Genomic DNA, 18,607 nt, shown 5'->3' on the forward strand with positions numbered 1-18,607 from the left:
AGAAGATCCTTTAGCATTTGTTGTAAAGCTGGTTTGGTGGTGCTGAACTCTCTCAGCTTTTGCTTGTCTGTAAAGGTTTTAATTTCTCCATCAAATCTGAATGAGATCCTTGCTGGGTAGAGTAATCTTGGTTGTGGGTTTTTCTCCTTCATCACTTTCAGTATGTCCTGCCACTCCCTTCTGGCTTGCAGAGTTTCTGCTGAGAGATCAGCTGTTAACCTTATGGGGATTCCCTCGTGTGTTATTTGTTGTTTTTCCCTTGCTGCTTTTAATATGCTTTCTTTGTATTTAATTTTTGACAGTTTGATTAATATGTGTCTTGGCGTATTTCTCCTTGGATTTATCCTGTATGGGACTCTCTGTGCTTCCTGGACTTGATTAACTATTTCCTTTCCCATATTAGGGAAGTTTTCAACTATAATCTCTTCAAATATTTTCTCAGTCCCTTTCTTTTTCTCTTCTTCTTCTGGAACCCCTATAGTTCGAATGTTGGTGCATTTAATGTTGTCCCAGAGGTCTCTGAGACTGTCCTCAGTTCTTTTCATTCTTTTTTCTTTATTCTGCTCTGCAGTAGTTATTTCCACTATTTTATCTTCCAGGTCACTTATCCGTTCTTCTGCCTCAGTTATTCTGCTATTGATGCCATCTAGAGTACTTTTAATTTCATTTATTGTGTTGTTCATCGTTGATTGTTTCATCTTTAGTTCTTCTAGGTCCTTGTTAACTGATTCTTGCATTTTGTCCATTCTATCTCCAAGATTTCGGATCATCCTTACTATCATTATTCTGAATTCTTTTTCAGGTAGACTGCCTATTTCCTCTTCATTTGTTAGGTCTGGTGCATTTTTATCTTGCTCCTTTATCTGCTGTGTGTTTCTCTGTCTTCTCATTTTGCTTATCTTACTGTGTTTGGGGTCTCCTTTTTGCAGGCTGCAGGTTCGTAGTTCCTGCTGTTTTTGATGTCTGTCTCCAGTGGCTAAGGTTGGTTCAGTGGGTTGTGTAGGCTTCCTGGTGGAGGGGACTAGTGCCTGTGTTGTGGTGGATGAGGCTGGATCTTGTCTCTCTAGTGGGCAGGTTCACGTCTGGTGGTGTGTTTTGGGGTGTCTGTGGCCTTATTATGATTTTAGGCAGCCTCTCTGCTAATGGGTGGGGTTGTGTTCCTGTTTTGCTAGTTGTTTGGCATAGGTTGTCCAGCACTGTGGCTTGCTGGTCATTGAGTGAAGCTGGGTGCTGGTGTTAAGATGGAGGTCTCTGGGAGATTTTCGCCGTTTGATATTATGTGGAGCTAGGAGGTCTCTTGTTGACCAGTGTCCTGAAGTTGGCTCTCCTACCTCAGAGGCAGAGCCCTGCCTCCTGGCTGGAGCACCAAGAGCTTTTCATCCACACGGCTCAGAATAAAAGGGAGAAAAAGTAGAGGGAATTAGTAGAAGTATGAGGAAAGAAAGAAGGAAAGGAGGGTAGGAAGGAAGGAAGAAAGAAAGAAAGAAGCAAAGAAGGAAAGAAGGCAAGAAGGAAAGAAAGGAGGGAGGGAGGAAGGAAGGAAGGAGGGAAAGAAGGAAAAAAGACAGAAAGAAAGAAGATACAGTAAAAATAAAATAAAGTATAATAAAGTTATTGAATTTAAAAATTCTTATTTAGGAAAAAAAAAAAAAAGGGACGGATAGAACCTTAGGACAAATGTTGGAAGCAAAGCTATACAGACAAAATCTTACACAGAAGCATGCACATACACCCTCACCAAAAGAGGTAAATGGGGAAAAATCATAAATCTTGCTGTCAGAGACCACCTCCTCAATTTGGGATGATTCGTTGTCTAAAGGAGGGAAGGAAGGAAGGAAAGAAAGAAAGAAAGAAAGAACGAAGGTAAAGTATAATAACGTTATTAAAATTAAAATTGATTATTAAGAAAAAAATTTTTTAAAAAACACCATGGACGGATAGAACCCTAGGACAAAATGGTGGAAGCAAGACTATACAGACAAGATCTCACACAGAAGCATACACATACACACTCACGAAAAGAGGAAAAGGGAAAAAGTCATAGATCTTGCTCTCGAAGCCCACCTCCTCAATTTGGGATGACTCGTTGTCTATTCATGTATTCCACAGATGCAGGTACATCAAGTTGATTGTGGAGCTTTAATCCGCTGCTCCTGAGGCTGCCGGGAGAGATTTCCCTTTCTCTTCTTTGTTCGCACAGCTCCCGGGGCTCAGCTTTGGATTTGGCCCCGCCTCTGCGTGTAGGTCGCTGGAGGGCGTCTGTTCTTCGCTGAGACAGGACGGGGTTAAAGGAGCCGCTGATTCGGGGGCTCTGGCTCTCTCAGGCCGCGGGGGGGGGGGGGGGGGGAGGGGCACGGAGTGCGGGGCGGGCCTGCGGCGGCTGAGGCTGGCGTGACGTTGCACCAGCCTGAGGCGCGCCGTGCGTTCTCCCAGGGGAAGTTGTCCCTGGATCCCGGGACTCTGGCAGTGGCGGGCGGCACAGGCTCCCCGGAAGGGGGGTGTGGAGAGTGACCTGTGCTCGCACACAGGCTTCTTGGTGGCGGCAGCAGCAGCCTTAGCGTCTCATGCCCGTCTTGGGGTCCGCGCTGTTAGCCGCGGCTCGCGCCCGTCTCTGGAGCTCCTTTAAGCCGCGCTCTTAATCCCCTCTCCTCGCGCACCAGGAAACAAAGAGGGAAGAAAAAGTCTCTTGCCTCTTCGGCAGGTGCAGACTTTTCCCGGACTCCCTCCCGGCCAGCCGTGGCGCACTAACCCCTGCAGGCTGTATTCACGCCGCCAACCCCAGTCCTCTCCCAGCGCTCCGTCCGAAACCGAAACCCGAGCCTCAGCTCCCAGCCCCGCCCGCCCCGGCGGGTGAGCAGACGAGCCTCTCGGGCTGGTGAGTGCCGGTCGGCACCGATCCTCTGTGCGGGAATCTCTCCGCTTTGCCCTCCGCACCCCTGTGGCTGCACTCTCCTCCGCGGCTTCGAAGCTTCCCCGTTCCGCCCCCCGCAGTCTCCGCCCGCGAAGGGGCTCCTAGTGTGTGGAAACTTTTCCTCCTTCACAGCTCCCTCCCACTGGTGCAGGTGCCGTCCCTATTCTTTTGTCTCCGTTTTTTCTTTTGCCCTACCCAGGTACGTGGGGAGTTTCTTGCCTTTTGGGAGGTCTGAGGTCTTCTGCAAGCGTTCAGTAGGTGTTCTGTAGGAGTTGTTCCACGTGTAGATGTATTTCTGGTGTATCTGTGGAGAGGAAGGTGATCTCCGCGTCTTACTCTTCCTCCATCTTCAAGGTCCCCTCTGTTAATTTTTTTGACATAGAGCTGTATGAGCTATCTGTGTATCTTGGTGATTAATCCCGTTGGTCGCTTCATTTGCAACTATTTTCTCGTATTCTGTGAGTGGTCTTTTTGTTTTGTTAATTTATGCTGTACAGCAAAATGATTCAGTTATACATATACTTTTTCATTTTCTTTTCCATGATGGTTTATCTCAGGATATTGAATATAGTTCCCTGTGCTATAAGTTGGACCTTGTTGTTTATCCATCCTATAGATAATAGTTTGCGTCTGCTAATCCCCAGCTCCCAGTCCTTGAATGACGATGTTTCTGAGTCCATGCATGTTGCCGTGTGGATCAGTGCTTTGTTCACTTTGCTGTTGGATAGTATTTCATTGTGTGGATGTACCACGTTTTGTCTATCTGTTTCTCAGCCAGTGGACAGGTGGGCTGTTTACAGGTTTGGGTTATTATCAGTGATGCTGCCGTGAACATTCGTGTACTACAAGTCTCTGTGTAGACAGTGTTACTTTTTCTTTTTTTTTTTTTGCGGTACGCGGGCCTCTCACTGTTGCGGCCTCTCCCGCTGCGGAGCACAGGCTCCGGACGCGCAGGCTCAGCGGCCATGGCGCACGGGCCCAGCCGCTCCGCGGCATGTGGGATCTTCCCGGACCGGGGCACGAACCCGCGTCCCCTGCATCGGCAGGCGGACTGTCAGCCACTGCGCCACCAGGGAAGCCCAGACAGTGTTACTTTTATAATCAGAAGGCAAGAAGAACAGAAGCGAAGGGCCAAAACGGGTTCTCAAGCTGTTTCTGGGGTGCATCTCCTTCTACCAGAATGGGAGCTCTGCCACAAGGGGGGGCTGAAGTTTTAAAATAAGGAGAGAATGAAGTGGGCTCCTGCACAGTCTTTGACCCTGACCCTGACCCGGGCACAGCCCGAGAAGGACACATTGGGGCAATGGCGCCTGTCCTTTGGAACCTGCTTGTATTTCTGCGGGAATTTTTATTAAAAACGGTTGGTGTTTTCTTCATTTGCTGCTTTTGAACTCAAGGACTTTTAAAGAGGGGAACGGATATCTGGGTGGAGACAAGATGTCACGTGTGTCCTGAGGCTCTGGAGAGGGAGCGGGAGAGGCCACAACAGTGAGAGGCCCGCGTACCGCCAAAAAAAAAAAAAAAAAAAATTCCCCAGATGGTTTGCCTTGGAGTGGCACTGGAGAAGGGGTGCAGCCCAGGGGGTTGAGTTGTTGAGATTTAGCATGTCATATGTTCAGGTGGGGTCCTTTCCCAGGATGCAAAAGTCATGTCCTGCTACGAAGGGAAAAGGATCACAGAGCCACATACGAGAGGATCTAGTCCTGCAGGCCAGAGAGAGAGCTGGGAACAGCTCAAGAAAAGAGGCGAGAAGTACTTATGAAATGCAAGACAGGGTTCCCTGTTTACAGAGAAGAGGCGAGAGGCAGAGCACAGCGCTGGGGGACAGTGTTTAGTACCAGTGGATGTACGCGGTTTTAAAGCATTTGGGACAGTTTGGGGTAACGGGTATTGCCGATGACTGTGTTATTCATCACACCTACAGCAGGCTGTCCTCTGGAAGTTCTCATCACAGCCCTGGTTACTTTCTGTGCGTCTAAGGATCCAGGTGACTTCCTTGGACGGTCACGACGCAGGCAGCCCTGCCTCTCTGACACTCACTGGTTGTCCTCCTGGCTCTGTGCGCCCCCCTCTGCTCCTCTTTGCCTACTACCCATGGGACACACAGCCTGAACCCCTCTCTCTACTTTTCCTTCTACATTTTTTCTTTGGAAGGTTCTACTTGCTTGGGTCGAACCTGTCATTTCTAGGTGCGTGACTGCGTTCCTTAACGTCAACTCTCTTGCTTTCCTAAGTCCACTGCCATGACGGTAACATTGGTAGCAGTGGGGATCTAGCCCTCCTTGCCAAGAATCAATCCTGGGAGGTGGGCAGTTATAGGATTGATTTCTTTTCCTTAAAGAGATCGAGGTGGGATAGTTCCGTGCCTTCCCAATGTCACACAGTCATCAAGTGGTAGGGCCAGAGCAGGTAGAGACCCCTGACCCGGCACAGTCCTGGGGCACGGAGGGGGTGGCGCTCATGAGTCAGCGACGGAGTTTAAGGAAATTCTGTGATCGACGTGTGAACTAAGACCAAGGCGGGTGGTGGTAACTCACAGCGGGCTCTGTGGTCTTTGTTCAAAACCAGGGATTTGGGGTTTGACTGACTGACTGAAGTACAGTTGATTTACAGTGTTGTGTTAGTTTCAGGTGTACAGCAAAGTGAGTCAGTTATATATATTCTTTTTCTTTTTATTGGGGTGTAGTTGCTTTACAATGTTGTGTTAGTTTCTTTTTCAAATTTTTTTCCCTTGGACCTAGGAGTTTAAGAACATAAGAGCTGGTGAGGAGTTTTTTTTTTTTTGCGGTACGCGGGCCTCTCACTGTTGTGGCCTCTCCTGTTGCGGAGCACAGGCTCCGGACGCGCAGGCTCAGCGGCCATGGCTCACGGGCCCAGCCGCTCCGCGGCATGTGGGATCTTCCCAGACCGGGGCACGAACCCGTGTCCCCTGCATCGGCAGGCGGACTCTCAACCACTGCGCCACCAAGGAAGCCCTGGTGAGGAGTTTTTAACGCTTTCTAAATGCCTTATGTCTGCAATGTTTTTTAAAAGGCACTGAGCTCTTGAATTTGAGATGCAGCTACAGTTGAGGGTAAAGGGCTTCTGTTGAATGATGACTTGCAAAAATATGTTCTTCGGCAAAGGACTTACAGCTTACTTTACGGGCCGAATATCTGTCTATTTAGCCTCATAGCCTCGTATTACGTCTTGCCCTGAGCTCAATTAAAAGTTACGGCAGTTAATACTGAATCGTGGCATATTGGTACTAGGTTAACATTTACAAAAAAATATTTTTCAGAAAGGAACTCAGTGTGAACTAAGCAATTCATAGTCGTGTTTATTCTGAAGCTTTTATTTTGGAGTCTTCTATCGCCGAATGACACATTTAATTTTTACAACAGGTATTAGAAATTGAGATTCTTTTTAAAATTTCTACCATTTCAGCGTAAAATTGTAGATGATGTTCCAAACCATCGTCAAAAAATGCAGAGCAAACTTTTCTGTATATAAACTGTACATAATACAAGGCACTATACATTCGGGGGCGATATTAAGGTAGAAAGGTGGATTTGCACAGATTCTTAAGAGCCTGTGCCTGGAAGTATAAATTCTTTGTTCATCTTAGCACCGGAAGCAGCACTCAGAACGAGTCCGACTTAACGCTGAAGGAGGCGCCTCTGAACGTGGGTGAAGGTATGCGTTGGTGGCAGAACTAATTCAACAGAAGCAACTACCTTTTAATATTATTTTGACACCAAAAAAAAACCCTTAAAAGTGAATGAATACATATTGCTTTGTTAAATACATATTTGATTTATACGGTGTTTATATAAATATATATATATTTAGAATCCACAAACTATCAAAATAACAATTTATAAAGGGAACCGCTTAAAAAGTAATAATAATAACAGGCAGCGCTTAGCAGGACCAGGAGGGCAGTGCCGTGGCCTTCGCTGAGGACCCCCTGCGTGAGCGCGTGTGGAGATGCGGATGCCTTATAAACATCGTCTGCTCAATCGTGGAAGGTGTGTTTCCAGAGAGTTTTCTGGAACATTTACAAAATACACAACTCCCAAACAAGCAGGAGAGCTGATCGCTTCAGGTTTCGAAAACGCAGATGTAAAAATATTTTTTAAAGGACTAGCCATACCCCGCTTCCAAAAACAAAACACATCCATTTTCCTGGTCCAACAGTATTGAAGGTGACAACAGAGGTTCCTCCAGCATCTCATGACTCAGAACAGACCTTTTGCTTTCTTCAGGTTCACCTGCTTCCAGGCAGGCAGTGCGTTGTATTCGTCGCGGGTCATGTCTAGTGCAAACTGGAAGGAGGGAAAGAAACGCCCCGAGTGAAAGGACCCTCCGACAAGCCACGCATGCTGTGTTCAAATGCTGTCCCACCCGAAGAAGCGCTTACCTCGAAATCCTCGTCGGTGAGGTAAATCTCCAGCTTCAGAGGGTCCACGCCCTCGGGCAGGGGCCTGGCTAGGAGGTCGGCCAGCGGGTAGATGGTTTTGCACAGCTTGGCTAAGACATCCTCCACCAGGGTGATCTGATTTGAAACTTCCGTGTCCTGGAGAAGAGGAGGGGGCAGAGAGGGGGACCTCCGTGTCCCACATCTGAACACGTTTCATCATGTGCCTGAAAATATGCCCCCCTGGCCCATCTGCACCGCAGCCTGGAGACCCCGCTCAGGGAGATGAGGCTCTGAGATGCCATCTCACCCTGCACGGCATTTCAGATACATCAGGAAAAAGTTTAGGGACTGTCACACGAGTGAATTATCCAGAAGATGATTAAATGTGAAGCTGAAACGCTGGAAGCATGCAAATAATGGAACTTGTTTACAAATATTTAAAAACGGTTAACCTTAAAAGGAATTACCCTCCTCCACCCCCTCAGACCCCATCTCTTCATCCTCAATAGAAAAAGGAGGTAAGAAAATGCATCTAGAATAAGCTGGGGCTGAATTGAGGTCTCTTGCTTTCAAACCACTGTGTGCATTTCATCTGAACAGGTTATTCCGGGTGAACGATCTTCCTCTGTTAAACCTGGGACCCCGCAGTGGGCTACCTCCTTTGGGTGGACGTGTGTGTGGGGAATGATGTGAATTCAGCTGCACACAGACCAGGGATCGGGGGCGAGTGGCGGAGGGAACGCGTCAGAGATCGGGGCGAGCTTCTCCGAGTGTCCACGCCTCGGCTAGTTCGCCGGTGAAATGGGATAAGCAGCAGCTGGATCTTAGTGGGCTGTTGTGAAAATTAAAGGCGAAGCTAAGTGCGGTGTTCGGAGCAGTGCCTGGCACAGAGCGGCCCTTAGTGAATTCTCATCACGACTTGCCCGACGGCAGACTGGCCGATGGCCTGCAGGCTGTACAGGACTCCCCAGAGCCCCCCGGCCAGCCCCCGGGGGTCTGCAGGGCACACGGGACAATGGCAGTGATTCATGTAATTGAACTTGGACCGCAGCAACGGGGCTCGTAACCCCTAGAGCTCTGAGGTGTCCTGGGTCACACGTTCATCATGGATAGAGCCACCTTGCCATGCCTGTCGGCTCCCAGGCGGCCTGAGCCCCCATCTGTGAAGGTCAAGTCCACGGGGCTCCAGGGAGTGAGCTTAGGGTCACCAGCAGAGATGAAGCAGGCCCTCTCCGTGGTCGAGAAGCGGCACACATTTGCTGTTTGTTTAAACTTACCCAGACCTCCTATCAAATACCCCTCCACGTCATCTCTGCCAGGGAAGTGGCCCTCCTCCTACACAGTGAGAAAGCCTGAACGGAACAAACCTGTCTCCCACGACACCAAAAACGCCCTTGGGATTGCTACTGCAAGCAGCGTTCGAAGCTCAGACACTGAGAAATTCTACATAGCGGCAGTAAGCGTCCTCTTTTCGGTGCAGTTGGAAAGGGTACCGCTCTGGCTCATAATGAGCTGCGTACCCCTCAGGACGGGCTCACCACCTCCACTCCCTGACGCAGCTGAGCAGGGACTTCCCCACGGGCTTCTTTCGCGTCCCCTCTGACCCAAGGTTAGGGTCTGAGACCCGGGGCGCTTTTGCGGTGCCTTATATGGACTTGGAGAAGCAGCAGATCTTCAGCTAACAGGAGGAAGGGACCGCTGCTCCAAATTAATTAAATTCACCTTTGCGTTCAAGTGTTTGAACTAAGCCGTGTGCAGATTACCAAAATACTTCCACTGACTTCTCCTCAGGCCCTTCCTCTTCCTGAGCTGATTCTGCGGAGACTGGTGAACGTGTTGTGACCAAGGAAACGTGTTCCCACGTGAAATGCAACTGGCTGCTTCTCCCAGGTGAGGTCCTCCCACAGTCCGAAAGGCAGGGGGCCCCCTGGACAGGGAAGGGGCGTGCTCACCATTTCTGTGATTTCTGCAATGTCTTCTCTGTGCTCCCAGCTGGGAAACATGTTGGTGAAGGTCAGGGGCTCCAGACCGGCATGGATGAGGTAAGACTTGGGGGGCGGCTTCTTGAGGTTTTTTCCTGCAGTCACACAGAAGGCAGATGTCACAGACCCAGCGTGGCCCCGATGGCCCTGGCTTTTCCCCTGTAATTTTTGCCCTGTTTGCATCTCTTAAGGGTTAAAATGGAAGTTATGAGTTTATAGCCCCTCCCCACCATGATGTTTACCAAAAATGTTAATTTCATGCATGTGAAATTAAACATTGTGAATCTATATTGTAACATACAATATTCCACATCAATTTAAAAAAGAGAGAAAAATGAAATCTCGTTCACGGTGGCAGCTGCGAATGTACTAATCTCAAAAGTAACAAGCCTCAAGAGCTCAAGGGAAAGCAGTCGGCTTCAGGGCTGTCTGCCGGCTCTGTCCAGGCTGCTGGCACCCGTGGAAAGGGAAGCGTGTATCCGGGCCCCCCGCCGCCGCGGCCTCACCTCGGCAGTACTGCAGCACCGTCTCCATGGCGCTCTTCCGGTCCGAGGCCCAGCGGATGCGGGCGGAGCCGGTGATCTTGTTCTCCACGGGCCACCAGCCCTGCCAGAGGTACACCTCGTGGTGATTGTCAACAAGGAAAAGTGCTGCGAGGGCGGAGCAGAGCAGACGTCTCGTCAGGGGCTCTGTCCCACACCGAACCGACGCCTCCCTCCCTGCCGCGTCGGTCAGTGCGAGAATCCGCTTGGCAGGTAAACTCGGGGCCGCAGGGAGGGTGCCCCTGATGTCTTGGCCCTTTGAACGGTGAAGCAGGAGATGCCTCGAGGCAGAGAGATGGCGTTGATGAGGGGGGCTCTTTCCTCCCTCTCCCCCCATTCCTTCCCCCTTTGCCCCTCCTGCAGCCGCCCTCTGGGTCCTGGCTGGTTGCGAAGAGTGGGACAGATGACATCACGCTGGCCCTCGGGTCATCGGTGGTCATGCCCCACGTAGGACTGCTTGGCAGGCCATCTAAGTCCATGGTTCTTTCAGGGAGGAATGGGCTTTGGAAATCAAGTGTTGCTCCCTTTTCCCTTCAGCAGACCCTCAGCCTGACTCTTCCACGTGGTCAAGGGCTCTCACACCCGCCAGCCCAGCTCGCCTGAGTCCTTTCCTAGCCTGCATCTCAGAATTCTGTGATAATCACATGCCTGAAAAGCCCGGCGGAGGCTGCCCCCCCGAGCCGCAGGACGGAGAGGTGGGTAGCAGCCCCTTTTCAGACACTGGCTGATAGTTCCCCAGTATGACCCTGTGACCACGTGCACCGTCGAGGTTTTAAGGTGGTGACCGCGGCTGCCAGGGTCCGGGAAGTTCCTGGTGCCGCTCCAGGCTCTTGTAATATGAGAGCAGAGATGCCGTGAGGCCAGGGCGGCCGACCTCAGCCTCAACTGTCTCTACCGCCTGGTCGCTGTGACTGTCCCACGACAAGAGCGTACAGCTTCTGCCTCGAGCTGGCAGTCACGTGGATGCAGCCCTGACCTTGGAATCAGAAGACATGGGCCTTGGCCCTGCTGTGCAGCATGGCAGACACTGCTCTTTGGCTCACTCCACAGATACTCCCAACCCCCTGCTCCTTGGACTCTTGCAAGGTTCCCTTGCAGCTGGGGTGTGGCCATGGGACAGAGCTCTGGCCAGGGGGATGTAAACGGAAGTCTGCTGGGGGCTTCTGGGAAAGCTTTTGCTTTATCTGGTAAGAGAGAGACATGGCCATCATTATTGCCCTTTTCTCTACTCTTCCTTCTGCTTTGAACAGAAACATGATGGCTGGAGCAGGGGCAGCTACATGGAGACCATGAAGCAGCAAGCTGGAGGGAAGGCTGAGAGAACAACAGAGACTCATGCGTGACACAGCTGCACTCAACCTACTCTTAACTGACGAATTTGGGTGAGTTGAGTAACTGAGGGTCAGTTTTTTACACTATAATATGTGATTGATGTCAACTTCCTTTGGGGGGGAGGTGTGAGGATTAAATGAGATAATATAAAGATTAAGTGAGATAATATTAAGTGTACTTGGCAAATTAAAAACTGCTTACTAGATGCAAAAGTAAAAAGCCTTTTGGAAGGCGTGCCTTCTGCTGGCTCAGCACGACTACCCCCTTCTGTGGGCCCATACCTGGTTGCGGGGCGCTGTACAGGTCTTCCTGCAGGAAGGGCATAGAATTGACCACAGAGGGGTCTCGGGCTGGATACATGAACTCGGTGGCTGAGAAGTCGCCAGAGGAGCTACTGAGGATGAACAGGCGGGGTGTGAAGTTAAAATTTCCAGGATCTTTGAAAGAAAAGAGAACAAAAGCTAAAGACAAAATAGGCACCAAAGTAAATTCCAGGTGGATTGGAGAATTCACGTTTGTTAGACGTGAAATGATCAGAGCATTGTAAGGTGTAAAAAGAGGTGAGGTTTTTCTGAGCTTGGAGGTGGGGAAGGCCTTTTTAATCATAATTACGAAAGAAGCATAATTCAAGGAGAAGAGATTTATGCATTAACAACATAAAAATGAAAAATCACATTATACAAAAAGCACCCCCAACCAAAGAAAACTAAAAGGGAAGTGACAAAATGGGAAATATGGAAACCTGTTAATATCCTTAGTAGTCTATAAAGGAAGATAATAATGAAACAATACATATCTAAAAAATGTGAAGGCACAAAGAAAACATTCACCTAAACGGAAGTACAAATGGCTAAAAAATACATATAGATATAGAAAGCAGTTAACATTCTAATTTAAAACATTAGGTTATAACAGTGTTTAGATAGTAATTTCTACCATCAATCTTGGCAAACAGGAAAAAGTAATAAACTGTATGATTGTGCTGTGAAACGCACACATCTGTAAATTGCTGGTGAGAGTGGAATTTGGTGCCAGTGTTCTGGGGACATTTGCTGATCTGTAACTGTAAGGCTTTTATACTAACTTCAGCGAAGGAGATCCATGTCTAGGAATTTACCTTAACTAGAAATGAATGCAGATGATTCTTTTGAAAATTATTTGTAACTTTATTATCGTTGGAGGAAAACTGGAAAGAACTCAGCTCTCCAACTATAGGACACAGGCTAAGTAGAGAGTCGCAGATATACTCATGAAATACCCTGCAGCCATTAAAAGTCTAAATATTAAAATAGGATTTGGGAAATTGTTCATAATAAATTAAGGGGAAAAAGCAGGTTGCAAAACAGTGTGTATAAAGAATGCTATCCAAATTTTATTTTAAAAAATAAGTATTTATTGCATAAAGAAATGTTAATTCTGGTTCACATCTTTTGAAAGATGTCATTATAAGGATCATATTTTCTTTCTTAATTTCTTTGTACTTTCAAACATTTCCCATCATCAACATGCAGTACAGTTAACCCCTGAACAACACAGGTTTGAACTGCACACACAGGTCCACTTAATACATGGAGATTTTTCAACAAATATATTGGAAAAATTCTTTGGAGATGTGTGACACTGAAAAAAACCTGCAGACCGAATAGCCTAGAAATATTGAAAAAAGTAAGAAAATGTAGGTATGTCATGAATGCATCAAATATATGTAGATACTAGCCTGTCCTTACATAGGCATGAGGTGATAGTTGAAATAAAATGTGTTAGTTTTCTTACTGTTTTATAGCTTCGCTTTCAGAGAATTACATTACCGTACAGTATGCCTCTCTCTAATTGGGGAAGCTGTGTATCAGCCTATCATCACGGGTGAGTGATTTTTATAAAAATGTGACAATGTTTCCAATACTTGAGTATGAAGAGGACTGTAACACTGCCATGAAGATTTCATAGCTGTTCATAGTGTATAGGCTGGGCTGCTGTGAAGCAATTGTATCATGACACTAGCTGACTGTAAAGTAATCATATTGCTGCTGCTTCGTTACACCTGTATATAGGAATTTCTTTTTCACGTTATCTTTTTTTTTGTTTAACATCTTTATTGGAGTATAATTGCTTTACAATGGTGTGTTAGTTTCTGCTTTATAACAAAGTGAGTCAGTTATACACATACATAGAGGGAAGAGATATGGGAACATATGTATATCTCTTCACTTTTGATGTCTAGTGTTAGTAATACATATAACATCTATAGTGTTTTGTATCATCTAAGAGAATATTGATGTAGGCACTGACAAATGATTCATTTCATAAACAGATGATGTAAATTTACGGTATCGATAAATACGATACAGTAAATGTAATTTCTCTTCCTTATGATTGTCTTAATAACATCTTCTTTTCTCCAGCGTACTTTATGGTAAGAATTACGGTATTTAATACATATAACCTACAAACTGTGTGTTAACTCTCTATGTTCTCGGTAAGGTTCTTGGTCAGCAGTGGGCTGTGAGTAGAGAAGTTTGGTGGGAGTTACAAGTTACACGTGGATTTTCGACTGTGTGTGTGTGTGTGTGTGTGCATGCGAGGTTGGCCCTTAACCCCCATGTTGTTCAAGGGTCAACTGTACTTTAAAAACCTAGGTAAAAGTTTGTAAAAGCTGAGAGGCAGTACGGTGGTGTGGTCATGAGGACATCCCACTGTTATCCAACCCGGGCAAGCTGGTTAACCACCCCAGGCCTCAGTTTCCCCATCAGTGACCAGGGCAGCTTGTTGGGCTGTGAGCACTGAGTGAGGGAACATCCAGCAGGTGTTTAGACAGGGCCTGGCTCGCCCTAACGGCTTAGTAATTGTTAGCTTTTTTCTGACGTTATTCTGCACGTAGGTCGACCTGTATCTTGTGTATTTAAAGACAAGACCGACCCACTCTCTCGCTTAAACCCCACTATTTCCCTGCGCCCTGGATGCCGGCTGCGCCGAAAGCGTCTTGTTCCAGAACTTCAGGCTGTGCTCAGCTCGCTGCCTGGAATTCTCCCCCCTCCTTCACTTCTCTCCAAGCCACACCTACACCTCCAAGGCTCTGGTAAGTGCTGTCTTCCATGGAGCCCTGTGTGATTTTTTCCTGGAGGAAGAAATCTTTCTTTTTAACTCTCCACCTCTGTCACCTGTACCTCTTTTCTGACACACACAGCTTTTCCTTGGCATCGTGATCAGTCATAAGCATTATTTAGCCTCCTTGTTGGCCCCAGAGGAGTCGGCCTGGGTGTAGCTCCCGGTGTGCTGTACAGAACACGTGTGTGTAAGCGCGCACTGAGTGAGCCGGGGCGCCGGGGGTTACCTTGGAGCATGCAGTCGTAGGCCTTCCGGTCTCTCCTCCCCAGAGCGTCCCAGAATCCCAGGGGCTCCGACCCTTCGTCACACTCGTGAATTGTCACTTTGCTGCTACTGTGCAGCCCGGCCTCCAGGGGACATCTGCACAGAGAGTCCGAGAGTTTGCATCAGGCCCAGAAGTGAGGGCGGCACAAAATTAGATCCCTGCTAAATCTGCAGGTCGGTTCACCAGCTCGCTCCTACTTTCTAACTAGAACAATTCTTGTAAGGAATAAAAACACGCTCTGTGGTATCTGAGTGTGTGCAGCAGGGAGGGGTCGGCTTGGCCCTTAGAGAGGAACGTCGGATTACAGAGAAGCCCGTGATGAAAACAATCAGTGTTTTGCACGTACACACTTCCCGTTCCTCGGCCCGGGGTTGGGTGTGTCGCCTCGCACGGCCCTGGTCCCTAGATCTGCGCGTGACTTCAGGCGGCGGCTCATAAGGGTTTGTTATTCATTTTGTTTTTTCTCAGGGGTCCAGGGGCGAACCTGATGGGCCTCAGTGCCATGTGAGACCTGGCTGAACCCTGTCTATCATCTAGCTTGCTGGCCCTCAGCGTGGTGTCGGGAGATGAAGCATCCCGCTTCACAGCTGTCCACCAGCCGAAAGGTCCCCCGCCCTCCACGTGCGCTGGGTCACGTGTGCGCCGTGAGGGGGAGCCGACCCTGACCGCACCGCTTTGGTGCCCAGAGAATGAATTTACCAGGTGGCACCTGGTGGGATGTGGCCCCGGGAGACTCTTCCTCTCCACTGTACGGGTGTCACCAAGGTCCCCCCAGGTCTCAGCTCGAGGGGGCACCGGGCTCTTTGGCTGCCCGAGATGCACAGAGGCACCTGGGCAGGTGGCGGGCGGCACAGCTGCTTCTGGGCTCTCCCCGCCTTCCCCTCCCCAGGGTGGGTCCTCACCTAGCGCTGTCATGCTGTGCTGTCTCTGGGTCGTGGGCACCTGTGGGTGCCTGTCTGGGAAAGGGCAGCTGCCTCGGACGCTGGGAAACACACTTGTCCCCGAAGGAGAGGGCATTCCTCAGTCTGACACAGTGGGTGGTCTCCTAACTGTCTTTGGCTAAATGCCCTTCAACCTTCCACTGCTCCGATACAACCAGCTCTGCTCCCCTAAATGATATTTGAAATTTGCTCTCTTTAAATAGACAAGGACTCCAGGTTGACAATTCAAAAGCCAAATCACACCTTCAGAGAAGCTGCTGGGGGTCCTGTGCCTTTCACGGAGGCCAGGTAAGTCCTCAGGAAGCGGGGAGGCCCTCTCGGGGGAGAGGTTTGGGCTGGACACGTGCCACATGAACTTGGACCTTCAGGGCCCCTGACCACGAGGGGCTCAGCTTCCCACGCTGAGTCACTCTGGGCACACGGGGCGTCCACGGGGACCTCAGGGTCCTTAGCCTGCACCCGGGAAGCCCTCGGGAGAGGTGCTCACACACACAGCACTCACTGTTCCTTGATTTTATTGGCCGCAGTCCTTCCGACCTCCTTCGTGTGGGCCTGGGCTTTGCATCCGTGCCACAGGTAGATGAGGGCTTTGTGGACGTTGAGGACGACCATGGACGTCCTGGACCTCAGGCTGCTGCAGTGACAGGCCACCTCCAGCAAGTTCCCTTCCACGGGCACTTCTCCACGCACACAGTACAGCCTCCACTCGCCTGCAGGGGGCACCAGTGGCACAGTCAGGACGTGGCGGCGCAGGGAGGGGGCCTGGAGGGAGGGGAGCCTGCAGGGCAGCCCACGCCCCGCCTCCTCTCTGTGTCTGGAGGGGCAGGTGGAGGCGAGGCCAGGCTGCGGTCTTACTGAGTCCCAGGAAGCCAATTTTGTTGGAGTTATAGTTAGAAGCAGGCTGCCCAGAGCGCACGATGCAGAAAAACCAGTTTTACATAATTTATAAAGATCTAGGTAAGTCATAACAGGCATATTTTTTTAAGAGGCTCTGAAACTATGATTTCTTTTTTGTTTTTTGGATGCTGGTCAACAAAAATCTCATAATTTAGAAGAGAAGATCACTAGTTTTTTTCCCCCCTCCAGGATCCAGTTTAAGGTCGAGTCATCTTGCGGCCTCCTTTATGCAAAGCTGCTTTCTGAAGGCAACTCCATGGAAGGAAGGGGGAGGGAGGCACCCAGGAAGCTGATTTATAAGGCAGACATCAGGAGGCCTTCGCTGGTCAGGCCGCAGCTACGTGAAGAGAGAGTTACTCTAAAGCCCACGCCTATAAAATACCTTCCTGGAGAGGAGAACAGAGTCGAATTCCAGCCGCAAAAGTGACTCACTCTGTGCGTTGTCTTCTTCCTCCTCCCGTCTCCCGGAGTGGACCACCATCCCTCCCTGGAAACACTGCAGAAAACAGGGGGGCTCCTTGCCCTGCAGGACCTGGACCTTCCGATTTAAACACATTACAGTGAGTCACGTGTCCTGGTTTTGCAGAGTCATAAAAATAACACATGCCTGTTGTCGAAAATCTGAAAGATACTGAGAAGTACAAATAAAAGCCACTGATAACACTGTGATTTATGGAGAACACTACTACAATTCTGGCGTGTAGCTTTCCTATAATGCAAAGTATTTTTCAGGTATACATCTTTCCCAAATAGGATCGCTGTTTTTTATGTTGCTTTATCCCTGGATTTTCTTCAGCTGACGTTTTTCTGTCGTCACATAAGATTCTTAACATGAATTTTGATATTTTAATGGTAGTGTTCCATGGTACGGATATAACGTGATTAACTTAAACATGTTTTTAATAAAGAAAATCTCTCAGCAGTGAGAATGACTAATCCCTGACTTAATGATTCCGGGGAAAAGAACTGTCTCTTGCAGGCTCTGGTCCACTCACAGGGCCTGTCACTCAGCGGCGCCTCTGTCAGCACAACAGTTACGCATCAGCATGAAACGCAGCAGAGTAACAGGAACGTACGTAGGGCTGAGTCAACTGACTCTCACTTTGCCAAGGTATATCCCCTTAAACAAGGAAATGTTTACTGAGCCTGGCAGTCGGGGAACGTTGAAAGGTAGGACACATTTCTCACCATGAGTTAACTTATCAATCTCAGGGCCCCTCTGTGTCATTAGAGCCGTTCTGTGGCAGTGTTTTCTATTTCTGCAGTGATTTTTTCCATCCGTTGGATTGATAAAAAAATTAAATGCTCCAATTAGATTAAGACTCAAAACTCTAAGGATGATTTTGAAGGCATGATAAAAACATATTCGTTCACAGCCTTTACGAGAAAAAAAAAAAAACAGCTGAAATGATCCAGTATGAAACAACTGTTTGTCCCTGAAAGCTACTTGGAAAATATAGTCCATAGTAGAACATCTGCATTAAACACTTTCTAGGGAAGAGGACTGGTTCTTAGGAACCTGGAAGGCAGAATGAGCGTGGATCTATTTCTGGAGAAAATTCCTCTGCTCTCTTTCCTGATGTTAGTTTTAACTATTCATCCAAGATAGTAAAAGGATCTGCACAGGGTGTTATGGTCCCCAAAACCCCAGAGTTAACTCTTAATTACTGGTCATAAAGGAAGGGACAAAACATTAAAAAGAAATGCTTTCAAAACCTTGACTTGGGGTAGTGGTACCTGCCAGGCGTCATGCAGGCCCTGGGGTTATAACGGTGGCTAAGACCAGGACAGACATAGTCTCTTTCATGCTCACGGGGAAGACAAAGAATAAATAAGTAAACAAAATGAATGGTGTTTTACGTAGGGGTAGGTGCTATGAAAAAATGAAGCAGAGCAAAGGGACAGAGAAGGACAGGAAAATGGGGAGAGAGGTGGATAAAACATGGAGGCGACATTCAAACAGAAACCCGAATCGTGTAAGGTTTCAGGGGGAGTGTTCCAGGCCGGGAATCAGTGCAAAGGCCCTGGGGTTGGGGGGGGAAAGAGGTGTGTCTAGGAACTGCAAGGAGGTGGGAGTAGCCTGACCAGGTGCAAGAAGAGGGAGGTTGGAGGGGGGTGCAGGGCTGACCCCCGGGAGACCCTCGGATGGTAGTCCGAGTGTGATGAAGGACAAGGAGGGGCACCATCTGATGTGTCCTAGAAAAATCACTCAGGCTGCTGTGAGGAACGC

The 18,607-nt window shown here is 48.7% G+C and overlaps 2 protein-coding genes across 24 annotated transcripts in view; one reads left to right on the forward strand and one right to left on the reverse strand.

Moving 5' to 3' along the window:
• Positions 1-17,306, forward strand: part of ZNF438 (zinc finger protein 438) — a 291,111-nt gene extending 273,805 nt beyond the window's left edge. For 2 of the 3 annotated variants that reach the window (XR_012330457.1, XR_012330456.1), the window contains 6 exons: positions 9,105-9,203; positions 9,306-9,355; positions 9,742-10,532; positions 11,088-14,245; positions 15,008-15,768; positions 16,008-17,306. The gene's annotated coding sequence lies outside the window, so the exon portion shown is untranslated. Of the gene's footprint in view, positions 1-9,104; positions 9,204-9,305; positions 9,356-9,621; positions 10,533-11,087; positions 14,246-15,007; positions 15,769-16,007 lie in introns of those variants that run through there. The other variant, XR_012330458.1, reaches the window with a different exon arrangement.
• Positions 6,206-18,607, reverse strand: part of SVIL (supervillin) — a 236,585-nt gene continuing 224,183 nt past the window's right edge. For all 21 annotated transcript variants that reach the window (XM_073801745.1, XM_073801739.1, XM_073801744.1 and 18 more), the window contains 8 exons: positions 16,810-16,915; positions 15,983-16,190; positions 14,501-14,634; positions 11,451-11,606; positions 9,802-9,945; positions 9,266-9,390; positions 7,314-7,469; positions 6,206-7,218 (listed from right to left, as the gene is read on the reverse strand). In XM_073801745.1, the coding sequence (XP_073657846.1) occupies positions 7,132-7,218; positions 7,314-7,469; positions 9,266-9,390; positions 9,802-9,945; positions 11,451-11,606; positions 14,501-14,634; positions 15,983-16,190; positions 16,810-16,915 (1,116 nt within the window). In that variant the 3' untranslated portion in view covers positions 6,206-7,131. The remainder of the gene's footprint in view (positions 7,219-7,313; positions 7,470-9,265; positions 9,391-9,801; positions 9,946-11,450; positions 11,607-14,500; positions 14,635-15,982; positions 16,191-16,809; positions 16,916-18,607) is intronic.

Source organism: Tursiops truncatus, chromosome 2, assembly GCF_011762595.2.
Source record: "Tursiops truncatus isolate mTurTru1 chromosome 2, mTurTru1.mat.Y, whole genome shotgun sequence".
Lineage (NCBI taxonomy): Eukaryota > Metazoa > Chordata > Mammalia > Artiodactyla > Delphinidae > Tursiops > Tursiops truncatus.